The 26,273-nt window shown below is 40.0% G+C and overlaps 4 protein-coding genes across 6 annotated transcripts; 3 read left to right on the top strand and 1 right to left on the bottom strand.

Moving 5' to 3' along the window:
- Window positions 1–412: 412 nt before the first annotated feature.
- Window positions 413–7,442, bottom strand: LOC103976740 (polyadenylate-binding protein-interacting protein 7). Its single transcript, XM_009392050.3, has 6 exons — window positions 7,066–7,442; window positions 3,850–4,701; window positions 2,337–2,748; window positions 2,158–2,228; window positions 1,510–1,634; window positions 413–877 (listed from the first exon to the last, which is right to left on the bottom strand). The coding sequence occupies exons 2-6, from the start codon at window positions 4,615–4,617 to the stop codon at window positions 580–582; spliced, it is 1,674 nt and encodes a 557-aa protein (XP_009390325.2). The 5' UTR covers window positions 4,618–4,701; window positions 7,066–7,442; the 3' UTR covers window positions 413–579.
- A 2,260-nt stretch (window positions 7,443–9,702) lies between these two features.
- LOC103976741 (protein LURP-one-related 6) lies at window positions 9,703–10,695 on the top strand. Its single transcript, XM_009392051.3, has 3 exons — window positions 9,703–10,014; window positions 10,087–10,326; window positions 10,408–10,695. The coding sequence occupies exons 1-3, from the start codon at window positions 9,781–9,783 to the stop codon at window positions 10,537–10,539; spliced, it is 606 nt and encodes a 201-aa protein (XP_009390326.2). The 5' UTR covers window positions 9,703–9,780; the 3' UTR covers window positions 10,540–10,695.
- A 3,400-nt stretch (window positions 10,696–14,095) lies between these two features.
- Window positions 14,096–20,927, top strand: LOC135631933 (nuclear transcription factor Y subunit A-7-like). Of its 3 annotated transcripts, none has more exons than XM_065140091.1 (6): window positions 14,096–14,340; window positions 16,221–16,605; window positions 17,330–17,442; window positions 17,570–17,641; window positions 19,575–19,745; window positions 20,304–20,927. In XM_065140091.1, exons 2-6 carry the CDS (start codon window positions 16,368–16,370, stop codon window positions 20,655–20,657), a joined length of 948 nt encoding a protein of 315 aa, XP_064996163.1. In that variant the 5' UTR covers window positions 14,096–14,340; window positions 16,221–16,367; the 3' UTR covers window positions 20,658–20,927. The 3 variants fall into 3 exon arrangements, with proteins under 3 accessions (XP_064996163.1, XP_064996165.1, XP_064996164.1); XM_065140093.1 differs by lacking the exon at window positions 14,096–14,340 and adding an exon at window positions 14,471–14,628; XM_065140092.1 differs by lacking the exon at window positions 14,096–14,340 and adding an exon at window positions 14,471–14,633.
- A 3,418-nt stretch (window positions 20,928–24,345) lies between these two features.
- On the top strand, window positions 24,346–26,273 carry LOC135631314 (zinc finger protein 8-like). Its single transcript, XM_065138873.1, has one exon. It carries the CDS (start codon window positions 25,225–25,227, stop codon window positions 26,053–26,055), a length of 831 nt encoding a protein of 276 aa, XP_064994945.1. The 5' UTR covers window positions 24,346–25,224; the 3' UTR covers window positions 26,056–26,273.

Raw genomic sequence — 26,273 nt, 5'->3', positions numbered from 1 at the left:
CTTCCTGTCCTCGATCTTGCTGTGCACACGCATTGTACAAGAGGACCACAAACTTCAACATCTGCTGTCAACAACTTGTATGATACGAAATCAGTTAATACCCACATGTAAGTTGTAAATGTTAAGATCAAGCATTGAATTACTAATCAGCAACTACTGATTTGGAATCTCAAGAATAATAATATAAAGATTTGACCTCTAACTAGAAAAAGGGTTTGCCACCATTTTCTTTTTTTTTTTTCATCACCTTTGCTTACACCACATTGCCAATAACATGCAGTTGAAAGTGTTTCAGTAATGGCACCCTAATCTTTTTCCTGATCCACAAAAGTGAGACATAAATTTATTCCGTTCATATGCAGTGTTATATGCACAAATGTAAGAGAATCATATTTAGAGAAACAACATGATCTTCTCACAAAAAATAATTCCCCCTGGAATCAAATAATTCCACAGAATGGCTAACAAAACTTGTCCAGAAAGCCACCATTGTTAATGTTACAATGCTAGACACTTTTTTTTTTCATTTTCTATAATTCACGACCCTCTTCTATACTTTTTTTTTTTTCTCATTTTGTGTCAGTATATCACAACACGGAAGAGACCAGGCTGAGGCTGGGTGAAGCGAAGGCCTTCCTCCACCAGGTACTGCTCGATTGCCACAGGAAGCCTGGCAGGTGTTCGTGAGCCCTTGGTGTGGTGACCAGTCCCGACGCATATCAGGGCGTGCAGTTGCTGCCCAGCAGCCCTTGCCGTGTTCCTCATGGCTCTCAGTTCACGATGTAGAACATGTATGGCTTCACCGACATGAAGGCCATGCAGATCGATAAGATGATCCTGCCCACGGCTGCAGCCAAGGACCTCAGAAGATGGGTTCCTGAAAGATACGTAGGAAATCCAACAAATGTTGTTATGTGATCTGTGGTCTAAAACACAAACACAACCACAACTTGTTATAGAGTACAATATTACTTCAACAAGCTGACCAACATCTCTAAGCTCTTCATGGAAGCCCCAGAAGGCCAGTAGAAAATAAACTTTACAAGGACATGCTTATTTCACAAATGCAATTCTGCTAACTTTTAGGTAACAACAGCTCTAAATATGATATAGATATATTCCAATAACATGATGACTGAAGAAAGATACTTCAGTCAACTTCAATTGTTCCTCTCGTAAAAGTTGTACAAGTGATGCTTTTGTTTATCCATATACGAAGGCTGTAAATTTACATTGGGATATTCAAAATTCTCAACTTTGATTAGTTATATGAATGAGAGTCTCATTTGGTGGCAGCAGCAGAACTATTGGCTGAAGTACAGAACAGAAATGGTGACTCTAATTACTTCACAACCTTTAAAAACAAAACATATGTTTACACAGTTAAAAGAGTGTACTTGGTATATCAAAAGAAACACAAACTACTACTGCTGTTAAAATTAGGCAAAAAAAATGATAAGATTAGGGACCAAATGACAGGCGTACACTACAGAGTGATGACTGACCAACCTTCTCTGGTAAATTGTTTCTTTAGCTTTTTCATGAGCTGCTTTCATCTGCATGTTGTACAACTGACCCTTCAAACTCAGTTCCTTTGCTAGAGCCTTGTTGCCAATAAGGTATGCTTGTCTTGCCTGTCAACCATTTGTGACTTATGGTCTCAACAACACAGCTCAAATTTCCAATTCAATCCACGTAACAAAACAAAAGTGAGTAAACTTAAGAATACATAACTACTACACACATAATCCAACAGTATTGCCACACTACAAGAGGCACAATAGGAAACACTAAGACCACGTAGAAACAATAAGTAAAAATGTACAATTTGATGTTAGGATGATTTCCAACAACCCTGAGAGAGTATGTGACAAATCCCCAAAGTGATCGTCTGTCCCTGAATAGCACATGTTTCAAATGTCTACTAAGTTGTAGTACACTCACATGTTACTTGAATCTATATGAGTCCGCTTACCTCCTCAATAAGATCATCTTAGCCCTAACATGTAAATGTTCCAACCATCTCATATGATTCTTGCACGTTATTGATTTTGATACATACTAACGATGCCCTCATGCACAATTTGCAAGTTCATGATAAGTCTACTCATATGGTGTCCTAATGTACATAAACATCATTATAAGGAGCACATCTACCTGTTCAAAGCATGCATTTCGAAGACGTGCAAAGTCACGAGCTTCTTCTCTTGACTCTGAATATATATTTGCTGTAATCTCAGAAATAGAAACATAGATAAGGGGAAACTTTAGATAAATCCAGTAAAAATTCATGGAAATATGGTGAGCAGTAAAAGAAGATATACTAAAAATATTACCCACTGCTTCCCCAGTCTCAAGCCAAACAGGAGATGACCGAGCTGGACCTGAACCATGCCATTTATCCCCATAAACCATTTTGCTAAGACCATTATATGAAGTAGCCAACTGTTGGGAATTGCTACTTGAACCAACACCAGTATCAGCAGAGCCTTTTCTATCATACTTCCAGTGACCAGAATCCTGCAATGCTAATTTTCTAACAGTTGAAGCAAAATCAATATCACCTCTTGATGTACCAGAAGAAGATTTGTGCATATTAAAACCATGTTGAACATCTTCTCCAGTATACTTTGACAACTGATTTTGAGTGTCTGCTAATGGAAGAGCTGGAAAGTCCATCGGGCTAAAGTTTGGAGCAGCCAAGGAATTTGTGCTAAGGTTTTGGTCAGAGCCGGCATCAACTTGAAGCTGCAATACAAAAAATTAAATATCAACCCTCAAACAAGTCATTATGCCAAGTGATATATAACTTAAAGACATAGCATCAGCCAAGATGGTTTTATTATTTCAAACAAATTCATCAGCAAAACTCTAGTAGTATTGCATGGTAAAATCTTTAAAAGCAAAGCAAACAACAATGAAAGCACTATCATTAACAAATACAGCACCTTATTCCATTATGGTCAGAAAATAACACAAGAAAGCAAAGGCAGTCACATACAAGTCACCTAGAAAGACCAATAGACAGATGTTCCCTACATTAACATTTTAAAAATATAGGCATCTCTCTGGATATCAATCCACTTACACTTGAGATAATACTGCTTCTTAAAAGCATTTAAAACGGTGTATATATACAATTTTCCCATATTCTATTATGAAAGATTTATATTTGATTACTTTGTTAAAAGGGGCAGACGAAGAACCACAATTTCTCATTTGTTTAAAGACCAAGAGATCCATCTAGTGAAATAAAAGATATATAATAGTTCCCGTGGTGCTTAGAAGCTTCCAAAGTGATTTTCTTCTGCTTTCTGTTTCTATTTAATATATCCTAGAACATGATACTACTCACATGTATATTGACAAATACATTTTCTAATGATCAGGTTTATACTTCAGATAATACAGCCAAGCAATCTGAATATATTTCAATGTAGAAAATGGAATAAGTTCTGGTTTTCATATTATGCTTTCTGGACTTTTGAGTCAATTTAAAATATATATCGAGTTAGAGTAATATCCATAGCTACACTTGTAAACTTGAATTCCGATGACGTGGTGCATTGTCAACTAGCTAGCTGACTGATTTAGGCACAGATGGTAAAACACATTATTTTAAGAATTGAACAGAACAGCTAACTAAAAATCATTCGAGGAGATCCTAGACATCAAAATCCTGACTGAATTCATATCTGTGATTGTTGCCTTGTGAATCATCAACTAAATGGTAATATAAAGATGGATCCAAGTTCTGATTTCTTATAATCCAAGATACATATCCTAATCAGGCACCAATTTTTGATAATTTATTTAAAAGAACAGAAGTCTGGATGGATGCACACACACCTCAAGCTGAGTCAGAATCTCAATGGTCAAGGTCAAATCACATCCATTTGCATAATAAACATCTAAAAGGCTCTGAACGGCAAAACCAGGAAATTGTGATGATAAGTATTCTATGGGATCAGTGATTGAGTTCTGAAGAAACACATTATCACCCATCAAATTCCCCATCAAATTCCCCACCAAATCAGCATTCAAATCTCCATCATAAAGTACCTTCCCATGCTGTTCACCAATGAATGATTTTCCCTTCATATTAGAAGCTGAAATCATGGAAGCAACTGATGATTGTTGTTTAGAGTTAACAGATCCAGGATATCCCATATTTCCAATATCAGTGGTAGGAGAAGAAAGATCTTGCCGCATATTCAATGTCTGTCCAGTCGCTAATGCTGAAAATTTTGATTGTTCAACACCATCATGAATTGAGAAACCTGCAAGTGTAAGGTGAGAAGGTTCATGCAACTCTTCTTCTCCAATGACTTCAAAGTCAGGAGTGATATCATCAGGAAGCTGGTCACGCCAGTACTGGTGTATCTCATCATCTGAATTATTTGAAGTATTAGACCCTGTTTGGTCTAAGACTGCTTTTCTAGAAGACCCTGGAAGATCAAACTTTGTTGACTCTGCACTTTTGGTGACTCCATAGGTATATTTAAGGGCTGAAGGAACAAATTCGGCTGCACTAGGATTTAATGTGGTGACCCTGTTCAATGAACTCAACTTTGCAACCTTGCTGTCTGCAAGACCTTTGTTGGATAAATTCATCATAATTTGAAAATTGAAAAAATATAGTTCTGGGTTACATATAGTATTTCAATAAAAAAGCAAGCTCCATGAAGAATTATCCCACTCCTGCAAATAAGATTTATAATGACCAAAACTTAGAGTGATCCATAGATAAGCATATTAAATATAGCAAAAATTACACAACAGTTCGATAATACAAATCAACATCTGTCTAGAGCCAACCATTTCAATTAAAACTTCTTTATGCTAGACATCACAAATTTACCACATGAAGATGTAAGTTTCATATACATTGAGTCAAGTAGAGAAATGCTATTGAAAAAAAAAATTCAAGACTCAGATATAACCTATTAGCATTTTGACCATGACATAGTTGCCACGCTTACAAAAGCTGACTCAACCTAGAATAGCAACAATTTGTAACAATAAAAATATTGATTAAAAGGCAACATTTTTACCAATGCTACAGAAAGAAAGATAATCAGAACAAGGCACCAGAATGCTGCAGGCATCACTCAGTGCTGCTAAAAGTTTGTGTTTGTGTTTCACCAGCTTTTGCTTACAATTCTTACTTTCCGATGAAAATGCAACTTAAACATAGTTCTGCAGTAGAAAATGGACTCTTGTCCTATAAAACTTGCACCTATGTCCTCTCGATTATGTGTTTTATTGTGTTCCTTATGGTTATGAGGCTGATAAGATATCGATTGTGTTTTGCAATAGATCAACATTTCTTGGTCATTGAGAAAAAAAAATTTCTTGGTCATTGAAACTTTTGAGAAAAGTCATACCATAGAGGGAAAATTTTCCCTCTGTAATAAGATTGCATTGCTTCACTCATTTAGTGATGTTAAATAACTTGAAATGCTCAATCTTATCTATATGGTAGCACTGTACCTCGTAGTATTCACCTAAGATCTTTAAGATTCCAAGAATCATGGTCTACAACCTCTTTCACAATCACAAAACAATACATATATTTCACATACAGGTACCAAAACATAGTTTCCAATCCACTTTATCCATTCATCGCCAATACAAAAAGTGGTAACAATTTGTTCACCACATATGGCACAATATGATGGAGCACGTAGCTGGAGCACGTAGCTGGATTCATTCAATTACATAATTGTGTGCGTCTAAGTAAACGATTAAGAAAGTTTTCCTCCCAGCCACTAGTGCCGCAATCCTAGATGCCTGGATTTCATTTGAGTACAATTACCAACTTTCTTTTCAACTCTATGTAGCTGGATTCATTCAATTACATAATTGTGTGCGTCTAAGTAAACGATTAAGAAAGTTTTCCTCCCAGCCACTAGTGCCGCAATCCTAGATGCCTGGATTTCATTTGAGTACAATTACCAACTTTCTTTTCAACTCTAGATACACAGGAGCTAACAGCTACTAATGAGTTCACTAAAATTTTTAATGATTCTGAAAATCGGATTTAATTATCAGAACGACCTTTTTTCTTGTTAATTGTTATACTCAAGAACCAGCTCCAATAAAATCTTGACATCCAGATAAAATGTATTTCATTCAAAAGTACAGATACCCCTGTTTTACAGCATAAATTCAAATATGTTGATCCTTAGGTCTTTTCTTTCCTTGCTTTTTGTATGGTTAGGAGGGAATAGAGATCCTCATTGCCGGTGTTAAGGGAATCTTAGATCCTAAATTTATATGTATAAATTCTTCGCCTTGTTCACATGCTTTTTTTCTTTGTTTCATTACATTTTTTTTAGCAAGGTGTCGATATTCTTTATCCAGCAATTGCAACTGACTTTAACAAGATAAATAAGAAAAGGTTGATGATAACAAGATTTGCTGAGATGATTAAAACGACATATTTTCTTATTTATCTGTTTATCCAAAATTGGAAATCAGACGTTGTTTAACTATAAAAATCTGTATAAGCATATTAGTGGCATGCAAAACCCAAAGTTCCCAATGTTATTGCTCTTAATCTCCTCTTTAACCGTGGAAATCTTCATATTTCATTCCACTCTCAAACTCTAATCATTCTCTAATAAACAGAAGACCATCGATTATGAACTTTGGTTGTTATGATCTTGCTAAATACGAAAGAATACTCTATTATTCCTCATGCATTTTTTTTCTTTTGTTTTTTACCATTCTACATAACCCAAAAAAAGGGATATTTACAACCCACGGTCCCATCAGATCCCAGCAAATCAAAAACCACAAACCCAAACATACGCAGCAACGAATAAAATGAGGACGTCAGACCAAAATCCCCAAAATCCTCCGACGCAAAACCCTAATCGAGGAAGAATACAGCACCGACAAAATTCCACGAAACCTTCCTCACAAACCAAGCCAGAAAAGGCGAGATTCCAGATTCCACCGTCCGCAAAACAGATCCATGCAAGAAACCCCAATAGCATCAAAAAGTAATCAAGAAAATTTCAAGAGAAAGACCAAGAAAAAGGCTTGACGAGTCCCAACCTTTCATAAGGCCGATGAGGGGATACATGGCTGGGAACCACTACTTCGAGTGAAGAGAAGCACGGCGGCAGTAACGACGGACGAGCTCCTCCTCCTTCCTCCTCTCGATTGCACCTCAACGATTCTTCCGTAGATTCGGATTGGAAGCAAGGCCTAAATATTTCGCTGGATTCTTCCCCTCTGTGATGCCTCCAGTTCGGGTTCCGCTGGCGATCTCAAGCCCTGGTCGATACCGCGTCGATTACAACCGCCGCCAAAGAGAGGAGCTCCATATCTGGAATAAAAGAGGAAGAGAAAAGCCAACAGTGACCCGTCTTCACCTTCCTTCCTACCTCTCGATCTCGCTCGCCTCCCTTGGATCAAGCATTTCGTACGTTGACTCCTGACCTTAAACTATCGTGGGAAGCGATAGGGCGCGGTCGCCCTCTCCTAGGATCACAGCCGTCGGCTCATCTGATCACAGACCCATCAAGAAGAGAGAGGGCGTGCTTATCTCGCGATGGACGGTCAAGATCAAAGGTGTGCAGGGTTTGGAGTCGGCGTGGGTGATGCCAGGTGAATGGATGGCTGCGATCGAGATTGAGCGGCCAAGCGAAGTGAATGGGCGGCCAGGATGCGCTTAGTGGACGTGGACAGGAGAAATCGAGTTTTAAAAGGTTATAATTATGTTTTTATATTTATATACTTTCAGGAACTTTAAATAACGTATTTGCCCTTCTAAAATTATATATATTTATATATAGTCAATTGGCACAAATATAAATTAGTTTGAGTTTTGAAATACATATTCAAATATAAAATACCTAAAATATCACCACAATTCTTATTCATCGACATGAATTTTATAAAGAGGTATAAAAGTAGTTTAGAGTCAGTATGTGCAAGTTTTTAGATTTTATGAAGATATATATATATATATATATATATATATATATATATATATATATATATATATATATATATATATATATATATATATATATATATATATATATATATATATATATATATATATATGGTTAGAAGGATAAACATGAAATCATATAAGCAACTTTTCCAAATGTTAATTATTGTACCATTAAAGATGAAATCATGAACAACATTTTTTTTATTTTCCAAAATCACATTACAAAAAAAAAATTCCAAACAGCATAAATATAAAAACCAGTTCAATCAAAATAATAAAAAAAATAAACTCATATTGATGTTGATTTTTTTTCCTTGCTATTGTTATTAAACATATGAACTTACATACTTATCAATCAGTTCAACCAATGACCTCTTAGATTGAACAAAAATTCAGGGAAAAAAAAAAGAAAAATGCCTCTTACATTTAGCAGAATCCAAAGTGAATATAGCCTTTCAATTTTTTGTCATAATTCTAGAAATCTACTTATTCTCAAATTTATAAGGTGAGAAGTCTACTTGCTATGAAATCTCTTCTTTGTTTTTTTTTTCTCTTTTTTTGGGATGAAAATTTAGCAGGTAAGATTTATACTTATCCACCACCTCCTCCTCCTCCTCTATCTCCTTTCCTTTTTCTCTATCTCTATCTATCTGTCTATCCATCCATAAAATGGTCTATTTATCTAATAATATATCTATCTATCTATCAAATTTTTATAAGGTAGGAAGCCTACTTGTTCTGAAATCTCATCTCACTGTCTATCAGTTTTCATCTGAAACATTTGAATGCACTCCAAGGATCTGAGAATTAAGTTACCTTGGCTGCTATGGTCTTTCAACTGCTTTATCAACCTCAGATTCAACACAATACAATATGCCTTTTCCATGCAATTGTATGGTCTAAATAAACTCTTGTTTTACTTGGGACAACTGCCTCTTACATGGAAGAACTTGCAAGTTATCTTTCTTGTGATTTAATGGTGTTAAAGAAACCACCAACCATCACAAGGGAATAATTGAGCTGTTTTTTGGATTTAAGTTTAAGAGCTCGAGCCAATTGCTGAGGAGTACAGGAAGATAAACTGATTTCCCTCACAGAGAATGGATTGATTACAGGGGAATGGAACTCGACGTGCTTCAAAACAAGAGATCAGAATGAAGGATAGAAACCTCCATCTCGCTTCCCACACAAATCAATATTCCATACATACTCATTCATCTTTCTCTCTGTCTTGCCCGTCTCTCATTTTGCCAGAAGCTGCTTACGAAGCATGAATCATTCATGCCCAGTGGCAAAGAGCTCTCCCAGCTCCGCATGAACTTTTCAGATGGCAACTGGATAGTGTTTTGGAATCTCAGAATCATACTGCTGATGTATGACTGCAATCATCATTGTGTTTCTGAACACAACCGAAAAGACACCATCCGGTAAACGAAAGACATGTGTCGATTGGATCTGAAGGGGGAAGACAGACAGTACCGGTGAGCCTTAGCTAAGAAGCTAAACGAATCGAGTTCATCCATTTGAAAGCAACATATTCCAAGATGCTTTCTTAGCTGCAGCAACATGTTTCTTTGATGAACCACAAGTTTAGGATTCTTACTTTGTCCAAGTTGAGTGAAGAAAACAACCACCACCTTTAGACTTCCACAAGCTAAGTAGGCCATCATATCATCTTGTCTAGTCTTTAGTTTGGTCAGGATTCTTGGTTTTGGTTTACAGCTTGAACAAGGTTCAACCTGGCAGTGGCTCCTCCAACCTCTATTAATACAGGTTTTGGCTTCGGAGATGTGCTCAAGAAACAAGTCATGGGTGGAGCGACGAATTTACTCCCGATCGTTAGCAAGACATTTTGCTCCAATTCACAGACGGTGCTAATGATAAGGAAGAGGCCTCGCAACATCAATGGAGGAGGCTTTGTGGTGATGAACACTAACCAGCACATCGTTTTCGCGGTGGACGGTTGCGGTGTTCTTGGCGTCAGCGGTGAGTGCGTGATCAGGGATGGCGATGGCAACTCATTGCTTGTCATTCGTAGGAAGGTAATCTCTTTTCCTCTTCATCCTCGTGCTATGATTCCGAATGTGTTATCTCAGCTCTTTTTACCCTCCTAGGGAGGTGTTCTGCAAGCGCTTAGCTTCAACGATCAGTGGAGAGGCTACCTGATGGACTATGAACTGCCGAGCAAGCTGGTTTTCAGCCTCCAAGAACAAAAATCAAGGATCATGATGAATTCTACCACACGAATCTACATCGAACCGAAGAAGAACAGGAGTTGGGATTTTGAGGTACGAGGATCTTTCCTCGAACGAGCTTGTATCATCAGAGATCGACGAGGAAATGTTGTGGCTGAGGTAAGATTATGAAGAGAACTCATAATTTGGTCAAATGCATACATACCCATGTTAATCACTTGTCCCTTGTGATGGTCACAGGTAGGGAAGAAGGAGATGATGGCAAGCAAGGAGTTCTACTTTGTGGTGGTGCAACCAAGCTACGACCAGGCCTTCGTCGTTGCAGTGATTGCCATTCTGGACTACATCAATGGGGAATCCACTAGGTGCTGATGATGGAAAGAGGAGAATGTGTTGGTGCCATATGTATATGATCCAAATTGCTATTGTTTCCTTGTACATGCATGCATGGTTGGCAGGGTGGTGTTCACGTAAAAGATTCATATCATTGAAGTAAACAAAGCTATGGTGTACATACACCTGTTTGAATTGTTTTGTGCTCATCTGATCAGTGTCTGTCTGTTCCTTCTTCATGGGCTCGTCACCTTTTGCCCAAAGAGGAGAGAGAAATGGTTGGACAGTCTACCTTGCTTTTGTGCCTTCATGTTCATGTGGTCATGTGGGCAATCAAACAAAGCAATTTAGTAGATACTAAGTCCATAAATCATTGGTTCATCATTCAGTAGTCCATTGATCTCTTCCAGTCAAGTCAGTATATTCCATATTGTTCCCAAAACTATTACTACATCAAAGGAATAAGCAAAGAGAAGAATTATTCAAGATAGTCTAAGCACAAATAGAATGGCTAATCATATGAAACATTTGGGTTGTATGGCTGGCTAATCTCGATACTAATACCCTAAGAGAATATGTTCCTTCTTCCTTTTGAAAAGAGAGAGAATATGTTCTTCTTTTGGTCCTTCATGCAATGACTGGAATAAATATTCTAATCAAAGGCAGACAAGACTAGACTATTATTAATTGGTCAGCTTATATGATGCAGAGGAAATTTCTGTGGTCTAAGCACCATCATCACAACAAGAGACACCTTGAAGCAACTTTAATTTCCTTTTTCTTTTCTTTTACTATGAGCATTTCATTAAAGAAAATAAATAGACCTTTTCCTTTTTTTCTCAAATCGATTATGTATGAAGCATTTTTTTTTTCCCTTCTTGATGTTGTTCTGAAATATAAATGTTAGGATGATATGTGAGATTAAGATAATGATTCATGCTATCTTTCTTGCACATAAATCAATGATTCAGGAATTCTTTTTTTTTTATTCTTTTTCCTCAAAGGGCACAAGCAATGGACTACCAGATGATAGATTCTTTTATAGGCTAATTATAATTTTCACCATTATTATAGGGTAATAATAATGGTAGAACAATAATGATGAAATACAAGATAGGAATGGTGGTATGGTAATGATGAAAATTCTAATTCAAATTAATGGATGGATTTTGAGAAATAACAAATATGCTTATATCATCAATATTGCATATGTGCAAACCTAAATAAAAGAATCATGGGATTAGGTTTAGTTATGGTATTTCACTTGGCCTAATTATTGCTCAAAAGGGAGGGACCTAATCATGTTGGGTCCTAATTAAAGCTAATTGACAGGTTTAGAATGGACCACATGCTTTTTATTTATTGTAGAGGACTGGCTTGTTGTGTACCAGAGAAAACCCATCACAACTACATGATTCACCGCCATGTTTGGTGCTTTTTATCCATGGAAGAAGACCTCCAAAAGTCCTGGCAATGTCCATCATTGATGCCACTCTTCTTCTCAAACAAAAAGCAGGAGAAGATTGTTGAATCATGCAAGCATGAGGACTTGGAATGAGCACAAAAAGATTAGACATTGACCTATCATAACAGGGAGTCATTTCATATGTTCAAATAGATCATAGAAAGAAATGGCCTGATCAATCTTCTTGAATCTTCAAGACCAAGTCGCAAGGCAAAGCTTGCACCTACCTCTCTCTAGAAGATGGTGTTGCTGGGGACAGGTGAGGATAATAAGATACTATACTTGGGTAAAGATCAAACAGATGATGTTGGCCCTTTACCTAAGAGCTTCCTTGCTCATTCACCATGTGGATGCTATAGTAGAGCACACAGCTGTACAAGAAACAAGCACCAACACTGTGTGACCAATCATTGATCTGCAATGAAAGATTTCTGAGACCATCGACTGTTGGCACTGTGTGTTTCCACACAGTTCTTGTGTTCTTTAGACCATACTGAGACTACTGAAGTTTGAGACAAAGTGAGAGAGTATGGAAGTTTTAGGGGAAGGATCGAGCTCCACAAATTCCCACCCATCTAAAGTATGCTCCAGTTAATGAGAATATTAGAACATCAAGGAGCATACTTTCTATTGTTTCAGGAGGTCAACTAAGCAGACAAATTGGAGAATCTACTCACAGGTGGAGATCCAAATTCTCCATTTAACTTAGATTCCTAGTATTAATGAGATGGGACTGTGTTTATCAAAATGGAACAAGTAAACCAAAGGGCAATTAATTCCTACCTATCTTGTTAATCTTTTTCCTAGAAAAAAAATATGGTTTTCTTTTTCAGAACAATGACGAAAGCCCCCTGAATTATACATGCAAAAGTTTTATCCAACATAATTACTGTTGTTGTTGTTCTTCTTCTTCTTATCATCATCATCAACATCATTAGCTTTCAATGATCTGGGCAAAGCTTTCCATTAAGATGTAGCAGAAAAAAGAAGGTTCTTTTCCTGCCTGCCTGACTGCCATTAGGCTTTTACAGTGTAAATGAGATCAGTAATGTGCATGCGTTTCTTTCTACTGGTGGATACCGGCTTCCCTCAAGCTGATGAGTTACTACTTCTCCACCATGTTGACATGAACGCCCTCGATATCAATCAATCAATCAATCAATGCTTTCTTGTCTTACGATTGAGAACCCATCCAATTTCTACACCCCCACCAGTTCGAATCAAACGTTCCTTACGGTCACAACTCCACCATGGCAATCAATGATTGCTCCTTCACTCCGTTTTGGCTTCTACGCTTGGAGTGATGCCGTGTCTCGTGTCTCTTGTTCACCACAGACTTCGCCTCTTCCAAAAGGCTATATGGCTTTAGTTTTAAGTTTGTTCATGAACCAAAATTGAGATCAACAAGATACAAACAATGTTCAGCGACTCTGTCCTACTTGACTTCAGAAATGTTTTCATTACATTTGTGACTCTGACATAGAATATTATTATCATAAGATTTTCTTTAATTATCAACTAATTAGAAACAAAATAGAACTTTTGTATCTCATCAAAGGTTGAATACAACAAGCAAAGGCTGTGCAACTTCCTCCTACACAAGTTCCTCTGTGTGCTCTCTCTGCTACCTACCCATCTCTGCTAGAAGACACGGGAGGGGGGGATCTCGAATCAGAAGAGCAAAACAAAAGTAGACCAAGCTTTCCCATGTCTTGTTCTAATATCTTATTATTTCATTTTATTTATTCATATATATATATATGATTATCAAAAAATGATTTTGCTTAAATTTAGAAGAAATATAAAAATCAAAATCGTCGTACCCCTGTCGGCTACCCATCTGCGGTGGCTTGACAAGAACCACGTGGGACCCGGTGGAGGGACCCCTTCGTTCGATCACAGGAACCCAACGCATCGCGTGGCTGTCACTGCCACGTTTTGGTCCGTTGGTGGGTCGGATCGCGTTCGGGTCCATCTAATTATCGCAGCAATAAAGTGGCTGCCGGATCGAGTCATTAGATTCTGTCGACGTGTGGCGGTTGATGGCAGTAGACGCGTGGCACCCTATGATGTTGCAGCAGATACGGCGTTTACTCACGGTAATTTGGCTATCGCCCACCGAGGCGAAGAGTGAGGGACGGAGAGTAGCGTGCAGGTGATGGGAGGCGGAGAGACTTTTTCCTGTTTCCTGCTGAGGGAAATGGTCGAAAAGGACTACCGATGATGGAGACGGAGTAGCACGTTTGGCAACAGAAGAAGAACTCCATTTATGTTTCCTTGGTGTGTAGCGTGAAGAAAGAGAAGAAGAAGAAGAAAAGGAGACACGACCCTCCCTTCTCCCTGCTGAGAGGTTCTTCTTCCCTTTGTTCGTCCAGGTAACCATTTCCTGATTTGTCATTCCTTGAGGTCTTTTCTTCTTCCACCATCCCCCCTTTGGTTTGGCTTCCTTGATTTGGGTACCCAGGGGGTGTTGTGAGAGAAGGATTCGAGTGTTGCATGTGTTGGCTTTCGGAAGGTGCTGGTTCTTGGTGTTTCTGGCGTCTTGAATCTGCATGGTTTTGGGGTTTGGGAGGTGGATCTCAGGGTCATAGGTGATTTTACTGGGCATTGTTTGGCTCCACAAGACTGATTCTTTCCGGAAAAACCTCGTCTCGATTACTTTGGTGAGGTGATCGCTCGAGATGATTCTTGTTGTCTTTTCGATCTATTACAGACAAAATTTTCGGAGCTTTTGTTTGTCCTGGGTTCCTGATTGATTTGCTTGGAAATGATTTGTGACTTTAGCAAAGCGACAAAATGAAAGCTATATAATATAAAATTCAAATTAGATGGCCAAAAATTTTAGATTATTTTGACATCCATCAGCAACAAAGGGAAATTGCAGAGTCAATCGTTCATAAATTTATATGGGTTTTTTACAATGATTTTGTCCGCAAAGTACCTTTAGGTTCTTCAAAAACAGAAAAAAAAAAAAAAAAAAAAGGTAGTAGGATACATGTAAGGTCAGATCTTCCTTTTATTCATAATACTAAGTAGTTAAGAAATGACATACTAAAAAATTTCGTATAGAAGATATTAACATGTTTAGATTAAAAGTAAGTGTTAGAGAGAGAGAGAGAAAAAAAGAAATTATTTGGATTGGCAAGTATATAAAGGGAGGTACTATTCAAGGATAACATGTGAGAAAATATTCTAAGATAGTCCAGACATTTTCTTGGGAAGAAACCCTAAGGGCCTGATGAGATTAGATACTTTTATTTAGATTATAGCCACGAATAGCAAGAGGAAACTCACAGAAAACAAAGTCCTGATTAACTTATTTTAAATCCCACGACCAACCCAAAAATTTTGTGGCTCTAGAGTTTGGTCAATTTTGGCCAAGATTCATGTGATGGTTTATGATATATAATGCCTTCTAGTTATAGGAGTTTAATTCTTTTTCATTTTACTCTATATATCTACCAAAATTTCAGTTCTAAACCAGCAAGAGCACTGATGTGTAGCGAAAGTACCAACAAATGGTGATTGTCTTTTTTCTTGATTTTTATATTTTTCTTATATTATTTCTTTTAAGAACTGTTGTCGAACTCTCCATAACTATTATGCCAAAAGAAAAGCTCTGGAGGCACAGTTCTAAAAACAAGATCGAAGCCTTTTACATTGGTCAAATCATGATGTAGATAATGGCCCTTCAGTTACCTAGCGATATCACCTCAACGTGACAAAATGATATGCAATGATCCATTATGCCAAGGACAGTTTGTTGTTGCGGTACAATTATTGCTGGTTAAGATGGACCGATCTCAGTTAATAGAAGTCAAATGTTAATACTTCTTCAACACATATTTCTGCCATTTAAGCCAATACCGGATATATTGTTGTATCATCCATGACTTCTCCATTTTGATCTAGTCAGATGCATGAAATATTCGGTTGGCAATTTGGCATTAGTCATTTAAAGCTGGATAATTGACGATTTGATTTTTTGTGTTTTTTTATTTGATAATTTTTGCATTCTTTTGTAATGTTTATTCAATTTGAACTCATATATATGACCAACAGAAGTATCAGCTGATGTAGATATGTAAACCTCAATGTTCCATGGGTTACTATCTCATTCTTAATAAAAATCATTTAACACCTCATTGGTTACAAGTAGTTCTTATTTTGTTCTGTGTGTCATTGATAATCTCATTTGTTGTTCTATCTTACCTTTTAATGCATTGGTCACAATAAGTTGTTTCCTCGTGTACAGTCAGTTCTACAACTCCAGAACTGATACTGATGTGGACTTGAAGCATCTTTGCAACTGAAACATGTCTCTGATGAAAAGACTTCTAGAAACACATTGGGAACAACGGTTCAGGATATACTTTGATTCATTCGACATCCAATTGTGTAAATGAATCATCCTTTTTGGTGGAAATCAAGTAGCTCGACCATTCCAAATTCCTTAAACTCTGATAACTTGAGTATGCACATGGACTTCTTGGCTCAACATGGTAATCAGATGAAGCATCTAGGCGATCAAATGCCTGACCAAAACTCTTCGTCAACTCAGTCAAGTGGTCAAGCCCATCAAGAAGTATCAGGAACAAGTGAATGCAACAACCATGAGCAGTACATTTCAGCACATTCTGGTATAGCTCATATTGGTGGCAAAAAAATTCTCTTTCACTATTTTTCTCCTCCAACATATCATTTTTTTTAGCATGTCTGACTGCTTGGAGTCGGCGTTTTCAGTTTGTTTTTTTCCATTCTGGTATAGCTTATTTGAAGCATGAGCTATGAACATTGCTCTCAACTGCACTGTTCCGCTATCTTGTATTATAATTAATCTAAAAAAAATTTGAACTTCTACTGGCTCTTCCTGTAAATTAATTTTGGAGGTCTAACAGTAAAGGTTCTACGTGCTTATTGTGCTAGATATAATTTCAAGTGGGAACTAACTGAAGAAGATCCTGAATATTGAATTTGAGGGAAGTGAAGACTATTTTGCCATGAATATTTTGTTTTCTTGGACCATCTCACCTTTTCATTTTCGTTTTAAACAAACTTAATGGGAATATCATGTATTTTCTGCCTTTTCAATTCACCCTAAAAGATTGGGAGCATTCATGAAGACTGAAGTGTCTCGTTCAGTTTCTTTTGCATAACCCACTTTGCACTGGGGTTCTCAACATATGATAATGGGTTGTTATAATTTATTACACTAAGATGGCTATTATCATTGTTTATTCAGTTGGCTATTAATTTTCGGTATTAATGTTACCTAGCTTGCAGTTAATTTGCTCTTCATGGTTTAAAGTCACTTTCCTAACTTCTAGTTTTTGATGGTTTGATGCATTTTTTTCTTTCCCATAGCCACTGATAATACACACGAAAAGCAAGTTGAGGGTCATATGAAGGCAGTTCTAACTCTAGGGACTCCAGAAGCGTCAAGTGCACCTCCAAGATTTGATTATAACCAGCCTTTTGTAAGTTTCCTTTGCAATTTTAAGCTCTTAGGTAGTGTTGATTACCTGAAACACTGTACATTATTAGCATGTTCATTTATTCTATATTTCTCCTTGTGTAAAATTGGACTTCTGGCCTTTGTGGCAGGCTTGTATATCATACCCCTATGCTGATGCATACTACGGAGGAGTGCTCGCTACATATGGCCCACATGCTATAGTAGGTGTTATTGGGATTTTTCCTTTTAATTTCCAAATTGAAGGACACAAAATGTTACCACTCGACTTCCGCTGTTTAATTAACAAAAATTTGTTTGCTTGGCCTTTTTTATAACAAGTTTGAACACTTAGTGTTTGACATTGGTTGCTTTATGGACTAGGTCAAACTGTGTTGTACAAGCCTATGTTTAAAGACTTGGTTTCACTTATGTCTTTAACTTGTTTGCAGCATTCATTTTTGCAGTTCAAAATGCTTAGGCAGCTTCTACCAAGGTCCTGTTTCGTGTGATGAAAATTAGAAAAATGAGACAAAACAAACAAAGAAAAAAGAAAACCTTACACGTTAATCTGAGATGAAACCTACTCTATGTTGGTTTAGTTTGTGGCATGTAGCCAAGAAAAATAAAATTTTCCGTTGTACATGCAAGATAGTTATTTACAAATCATGTAACGTTGCATGTTTATCACCAAGAATAACTGATTGTTGTTTTCAGTTGTATACTAGATTCTGATGCTGATTTAAATCTACTGGTAAATTAGATTCAAACATCCATCTTCTGGACAATCCGTGTCTATCTAAACCAAAACTACAAGGTATGTGTAAGACCCGTTGTCATGAGTGGTAGCTCAAACTTTTCCTGAATCTGCTAAATTGCTTGCCTGTCTGGCAAGATGGACTAGTTTTCCAAATTCTAATGTGAATTTGGGAAGTGAAGTGGAAACTTTTCTGTTCACAATAATCTAAACACGAAACTTGCTTATAATGATTCTCTAACTCATCGAACTATAAAAATTTAGGTAAGCCATTTGAATTTTATGTTTGAGGAGAAATGCATTAGAATCTAAGAAACTAAAACATATTAAAAATTGTTATAGTCTACAACAACAATAAGACCGTAAGTTCCAACTATTTGGGGTCGGCTACATAGATCTTTTGACGTTATTGAGATATATAAAAAGTCATATATCTAGTTAAGTTTAGAATACTTGAATATTTATTTATAGTTTCAAAATTGATTTTGACTGAAACTGAGGAACTCGATAATCTAGTCTGGAACTGTAGAAATCATCTTCGGATACAGTTGTGTACTTGTTCTGTCAATGTTATGACAAGAAAAAACTTGAAAAAGGTGGATCTTTATGTGCCTCTTTTTTCTTTTTGCTACTCATTATGTGTGACCTTGTGTTTGTCATGAAGAAATATGCTAGCTTCTGTAATGTTAATTTGAATGTATGTCATGAATAGCTGTTAAAGAAAATTCTTGTCCGGCTAAACTAGTTAGTTGCTAGTTCATATTTAAAGCTCAATGAAAAGCTCCTTTTGTGTAGAACAGTATCTTTTGGTATCTGTTCATATGCCATGTATGATGTCCTTTGGTGTTTTGGCTTTTAATCTACAGCTATGTGCTGATGAATAAACTTACATCCATGTTTCAACATTAGATATTAGCTAACATGGGGCAGCAGCATAATCACAGTCTTGACTCCTGGCTATTTGGAATTAATAATGGTTGGGCGTCTGAAAATTCTGCAATTGTAGCCTTCAACTGTCTGCTCGATGATTCCATGTCTTCAATTTTTCTGCGTTGTTCTGATCTCCCAATGCAATAATTTTGGTTTCGTCTTTGTTATAAACCCAAAGCAGCTGGAGTTCCCTGCTGAGGTTTTGTAAGAAAAAAGATTTTCCAGGTTATGTTTTCAATTGATCCTGCACTATCTTGTCGACTTGAAATTTTCTCATGTTATGAGACCATTTTTGCACATCAACTTTTCTCTTTCTTGTTTGTTTATTCTTGAATTATGGAGTTTGTTGGCTAGAAACATGAGGAATTTCTATTTTTATGCTTAAGTAAACAAACCCATACCTGAAGGAGATTAGCTTTCTGTGATCTGCCATCTGTACTTGTGATATTGTATTGTGCTATTATATCCAGATCCAACCCCAAATGGCCGGAATGGCATCCTCTGCTCGAGTACTGCTGCCTACTGAACCTGCTGCTGAAGAACCCGTTTATGTGAATCCAAAACAATACAATGCGATCCTCAGAAGGAGACAGCTTCGTGCACGGTTGGAGGCTCAAAACAAAGTTATCAAAACTCGAAAGGTACAGTTCTATAATACCTTTTATTCTTGCTTCTTATCCTGTAAAGACCTGTGCAATGTCCTCCTGTGGTCCTCATTCATAACGGTTTCTACTAGTTCACGGAATAGGCGCCAATGTCTCGAGTCATATAAGACTCTGATTTCCATTGTACCATTTTCTTCTCAATTGGTATAACAAATTTCCCGGTTAAGAGCAGCTAGATCTTTCATGCCGAATTCACTGCTCTTGTGATCCTTCGTTCTCGGCTGTTCTTTGAAGATCAAGCTATCCAAACTTCTTTAGCAGTTCGTTCTTGTTTGCTTGTATTCATTGCATCGATTGGGTTCTTCTGTCGATGTTTTCTCTTGCATTTTTTACTTGTGAACTTGCTTCGCCCATTTGATGCATTGATTTGTCAAGAAAATGAAGAAACCTTTCTTTTTTTGTGCATCCCTCTCATGGTTTTTGGTTGATTGGAAATTCTTTGAATTAGGTAAATAATCGATGTTTGTTGCCTGTGGTACTTACCTTTTGCAGAATCAACTGTACATGTAACTGATCTTATTTGTTCCGTTTTAGCCATACCTTCACGAGTCTCGACATCTTCATGCAATGAAGAGAGTGAGGGGATCAGGTGGCCGCTTTGTTAACACAAAGCAGCTCCAGCAGCAGAATTCCCAGCCTTGCTCCTCCAAAGCGTGCCGGAATGTCTCATGTTCTGAGCCCTGCTCCTGTAGTGGTCTAATTGGTTCGTCTGCCACATCTACCAGCTCCGACATGACGTCTCTTTCGACAAGCAGAAGAATGTTAGTGCAGCAGGATCAGTCATGTTATTCGCAGCCCGGTTTCCACTCCAGTGCTGCAGCAACTAGTCAGGGCCGAGGCAGGAAAATGGGAAACGGCTCCGAGCAACGGACACCAGCCGTGAGGTAAAAGCACAGGATGCACAGGCAGTGCGCATGTCACTTTCCACTGTCTCAGTGCTTCCCTGGCAATTCATCCTTGGCTTATTATGTTTCGACTAAAATGCCTTGTTTCATAAGTTCGGATCCGAAACCATGTCTGAAAGATGATGAATAATCAGCCACCATATCAGTTTGTTCTGGATTTGTATGGTTGAAGGAGCTGAGACTGCCTCCAGCTAAAACTCTTGGATATATGTTCAAGCAATATGCATGGATTCTCTTCTCCTTAAAACTTGTATGACAACAGTGTTGATCTGACTGACCACTGCAATATTTCTTTTGCTTTCTCTTTCTGAAGGTTTGGATGATCCATTGAGGCAAAAGAGTCTTTGGTATGAGTACATGATCATGACCAAAAGACTTGGAGGTGCAAGCTTCCAACTGATCACAAGAACTAATATTGTACCTTTTCCCACTAATAGAATAGAGCAAGATGAAAGAGAGAGAGAGAGAGAGAGAGAAACAATGTCACACCAGTGATTGCCAAGGATACGTTCTACCTTCGACCAATGAAGCCAGGGATGAAAGAAGTAGAGAGAGAGAGAGAGAGAGAGAGACAATGTCACACCAGTGATTGCCAAGGATACGTTCTACCTTCGACCAATGAAGCCAGGGATGAAAGAAGTTGTCAGGGAGGCACGCTGGTGGTCCTCCTCGGTGGACCTTGCCACCACATTCAAGCTCATCGAGGCTTCACAGAGCTTGCCAAAGATGAACGAACATAAATGAATGACCAAAAGGACTTCAGATCAATCATGTGACCTTCTCCCTCCGTAATTACTTCCCACCACCACTCCACCATTTACTTTCTGCATCTACATCTACAGATCTGTAAGGTTCTTTCGCCAACATAAATTTTGCACGGTTTGCGTCATACAGAAATCCAAAGAAACAAAAGATGTGCCGAACACAACCTCGTACAAGTCAAAGACGCATCCATCCACATATATGGTCGTGGAATGATCATCGTGTCATGCCCTGTATCCTAACACTGCACCATTGTGGTCACTGTCGATGCCATGAATGATGCGGTTCGACTAGTCCATCAAGCGGTCGCCCACGAAAACGATCACCTTTGAAGCACCGCGCCCATGGTCGAACACCCAAACGCGAGAAGACGACCTGCAACTGAGGCCGTCCCCATGACGAGCACCGCTCCGTCTCTTGCGGATAGCTCCCCTCACCCGATTGCCGACGCTGGAGACTTTAGTGACAACAGCGACTCTTCCTCAGACTTCCTCATCTCGGTACGTGGCTTTTACTGCCTCGCCTTCCACTTCCGTGTCGTTTGCTTGCTTCGCCATCGCGCATTACTTCTCCCGTGGGCTCTACCGAAAGCTCCGTCCAAGGAAGAGACAGAGAGAGATGTGTGTATGTGCGCGAAGGACCACGTTGAAATGTGGGCGATGGAGGGATAAGAATGGGAGCGAACATGGCCAACCAAGAGGAGGGGACTTGTCACTACATTCCTCACGGTGTGGGGGAGACCTCGACGGCTACCTCAGAACAGCCGCAAGACATATTGCGAGTCACAGGCTGCTCTGTTGGAGCTGCATGCATGCATGCATGAATCTGCTAGCCGCTTCGGATTCACGGAGAACCACGCAATTGTAATCCGCAGTAGGCATTCGATGTGCTTATCTTCGTATTAATTATGAACAGCGCATGCGTGTACAGGAGATAGCGAAGCAACATAGGGTTTACGCTCTCATTCGAGTTCTGTAGGGCACGCAGCTTGTGTCTGCCTCATCCGACGCTTTGCTTCTGATCGTGAAAGCTCGATGGAAGTCGATCATGCATTCCTCTTCTCATCCAACTTGGAAAGGTCGAGGATATATAAACACACATGAGAGGGGCAGTTCGATCCACCAAAATCAATGGAAAAGAGGAGGACACAGCACAGCATCGATTCAAGGTCTGAGACAAGTCCCCACCACCTCTCATGGGCATTCATGGCACATGTGAAAAGGGGCACCCACCCCCACATCCCATCTTTTTCTTTCTTGGCTCCTCTAAGAAGACATCGCAGCTCCTTTTAAGATGACTTCAGCTTTGAGATCCCCCACAACACTCCTCCCTGCTGGTGGTCCTCAGATTTAATCCTTCCTCCGACAGCACCATCACTTCATGCCTCGAGGAGACCACCAAAAGTCTTCAAGAGCAGACCCAATCCCCTCCTCCTCCTCCTCCTCCTCCTCCTCCTCCTCTCGGCATCGACATGCACAAGACATATATCCCCTTCTCCTTCGAGGCGTGAGTTCAATAATTGATCCGAATGTCAGTGTCCACCATATCTGGCACGTCGTGATTGGCTTCGGATGGATCAAGTTTCTGCAGTGGAGAAGGATTGTTCTCCAACTGCTCCATGTTGATCTCTTAGTTCTAAGCTAAGAAGAAGAGACGATAGAAGTGTGTAATTGGGGATGACCTGCGAGCTAGCCATGGCTTACGAAGCACTGCTATCCTTTAAGGAAAAGAAAGCCATGCTGTGTCTGCCATTATAGAGAGGGGAACAAAGCAAGTACATCTCTTGTCCGTCAAAGGAGGCAAAGAGCAGGAGGTGATCGAAGTGCGCGTCGTATTCGCATCCCAAGCCATGGCGGAGCCGGCAAAGGCTCTCGACCATGGCAGAAACCCTGCTAAAAGCTACAGAAGCTTACCGATGGCAGTGAGGCCATGGCCAGCACAAGCTGCGCCGAGATGCCTGGTCCCCCAACCCATCCCAGAGTCACGCCTTAACAGGTCCAAACATGGCGTGGGATTAGGGGAGAACCAGCTTGCAGGAACCAAGACCGGCTACTGCTTTCCGCTATTAAGGCATCACTTAGGATGTGGGTTATAGGGTCATTCTCATGTGGTGGTCTTTGAGAGACATGGAAGTACTTTCTCTTTGCAAGAGGTCCCCTAAAGGAGCAAGTGTGGATTGCAATGAGCTGAGGGTTTCAGGGTCACGTCCATCTCACAAGGCCATGGCAGTGGATGAGAGTAGAAGAGAAGGAATAATTACACTATGGGACAGGCATGCATATATAAAGCAACCTCCACTGTTCCCAAACTAGAGAGATAAGAGAAATTACCAATGTTTTGTTCCATTTATATGAGAGAGGTCCCATGTCATGATCATCATAAGGAATTCCTACATCTGGTCACCTCTGCCAAACCCTACATATCTGAATAGCTGTGTGTCTAAAACTACTATGCAATCTGTAAGGGGAAGGAAGCATCCTCCTCCTCATGCACACAAAACTCACATCAACCTTGCCCCATGGCATTTTGGCTTCTTCTGGCTCATGCGATGTGAGGAATCCTTGGAGTAATCTACAAGCAGAGACTAGTCTGGACAAGGCCAACGCTGGTCCTGTGCTTGAAAACGACAAGGAGGTCCCATAGCAGACAAAGGATTTTAATCTGTTTACTTTGTTAGAATGCAGGCTGAGTAAACATAACCAAGCATGAAAGGCACATTTCAGAAGGGGAAGTATAATGTAACAGGGAGCAAATGTCCTTTTAAGCAGCTCAAGTAAAAGGTGCTAAAAAGTTTAAGAGAATTCTATGAACACAGAGTTAATGACCAGATACTGTGCACCTTCGGGACCACTTCCATTCTCAACTCTGCAGCACCAGTCTGCAAGATACAAAGGAGCAACAGCTATGAAGAGCCTCCACAGCTGCCAGCTCTCAGTGGAGTATGCCATACTCAGGCACAAAGAGAGAGAGAGAGAGAGACCCACCATTAGAGCTGGTCACCATAACCTATCCTCCATGTTGATTTACACATGCAAGGTAGAGGGAGGTGCAAAGTGGGAAGAGATTGGCCATTGGCGTATGTGTTGAGAGGAAGAGCAGAATGGCAGAGAGTATAAGGTGAGGTGATGGTGTTCATGGAGGACTGGTACTTGGTTGTTAGTTGACAAGCCAAAAGCCACCCCTCAGTAGCATCAGCAAACATCTGCTGTCAGGTCCTCTTGTCAACAGGGATGGGTTCTGCTCCATTCGTCCACCCTCTTCCTCTCCATCACTAGCTAAGGGCACCTCACACCACCCCCCATCATCAGCTATGAAGAGGTGTGCATCACTGCATCAGTAGCAGATGAGTTTCCGACCACCAAAGGGACCAGGACTAGGGAGAAACAAGCTCCTCCGTACCCCCTCTCTCTTCCTCTCCTCCATCTGCTCTTACTCCGAAACCTGCAAGTCTTCTTCACTTCCAAAAGCATTCCTGAAAGAGAGATGATGTCCTTTCCGCTGACTCTTTCTTCTCCTGCTCTTCCTTAACGTCCAACGAACTCATAGTGAGAGAGGGAGAGGGAGAGGGAGAGAGAGAGAGAGAATTGATTCTTACCTAAGTCTTTATTGAGTCCTTTAGCCTCTACACCTCTCTCTCTCTCTCTCTCTCTCTCTCTCTCTCTCTCTCTCTCTCTCTCTCTCTCTCCTTTCCTAGAAACCAAAACCAATAGAGGACAGACAGAAGAAGAAGAAGAAGAAAAAGAAGAAGAAGAAAAGTTGGTTCAACATTCTACACAGCAGCGGCGACGATGAGCGAGCACGAGGCACGCGACTTGATGAGCGTTGACTCGTTCTCCCAGCTCCCGTTCATCCGCCCGGCACCCAAGCCCTCCACCACCACTTCCGGCATCCGCCTGTTCGGCATCGAAGTCCCACACCACCCCAACGTCGTGGAAGACGACGCCTCCAAGGACAACACCGCCATCACGAGTAGCGCCGCTACCACCACCGTCAACGGAGGCAGCGGGAGTGGACGGAGGTTCGAGTGCCACTACTGCTGTCGCCATTTCCCGACGTCGCAAGCGCTCGGCGGGCACCAGAACGCGCACAAGCGCGAGCGCCAGCACGCGAAGCGGGCATATCTCCAGTCCGCCGCCATGGCCGCAGCCCAGCACAACCAGGCGGCCATCTACGCCCACCACGTCCACGGCCTCTTCAATTACCACCACTGTCTTGGTCCACCGTCGTCCTCTGCAGCCCGCTTCGCCGTCGAGCCCTCTTCGGCTCCGCACTACCCTTCATGGCACGCTACCGACACTCTTAATGGCAGCTTCGGTGCCTTTTTCCACGGCGGGCTTGGTTCGCTGTCTCAACCCATCGATGGCAGCCCATTGCCAGGGATCTGGAGAGTCCCCGGAGTTATGCATGGCGGAGGAGCGAGGATAGGGGCGATCCATGGGGACTCTCGCATGCCCTCCCCCATGTTCAGAGGAGATAACGAGCCACGATTAATAGGAGTTGGAGGAGGTGTCGGCTCGGACGGTAATGCTCATGGAACTCCTGCGTCGCCGAAAGACCAATTTGCTCACCAATTCATGCCCAGTGCGAAGGAGAACGTGAGTCTGGATTTGCACCTGTGATCGGCATTGTCGAGAGATCTTGAATGAGACTCCATACTTCTTTTGCTTCCACCTATGTTGTTGTGTTGTAGGGATCAGAAACAATGCATTTTTTTTTTTTTTTTGTCAGCAGGAGATGATTTCTTCCGTTTGGTCGTACGCTTGCATCAAGAGGAGCTATCGTTTGGTAGTTCCCTTGTCTGTACTGTGATCAAAATAACACTTTGGGAACATCTTTA

The sequence above is a fragment of the Musa acuminata genome, chromosome BXJ3-2, assembly GCF_036884655.1.
Source record: "Musa acuminata AAA Group cultivar baxijiao chromosome BXJ3-2, Cavendish_Baxijiao_AAA, whole genome shotgun sequence".
NCBI lineage: Eukaryota > Viridiplantae > Streptophyta > Magnoliopsida > Zingiberales > Musaceae > Musa > Musa acuminata.
Note: the sequence above shows the minus strand (reverse complement) of the source record. Positions and strands in the feature narration are given on the sequence as shown.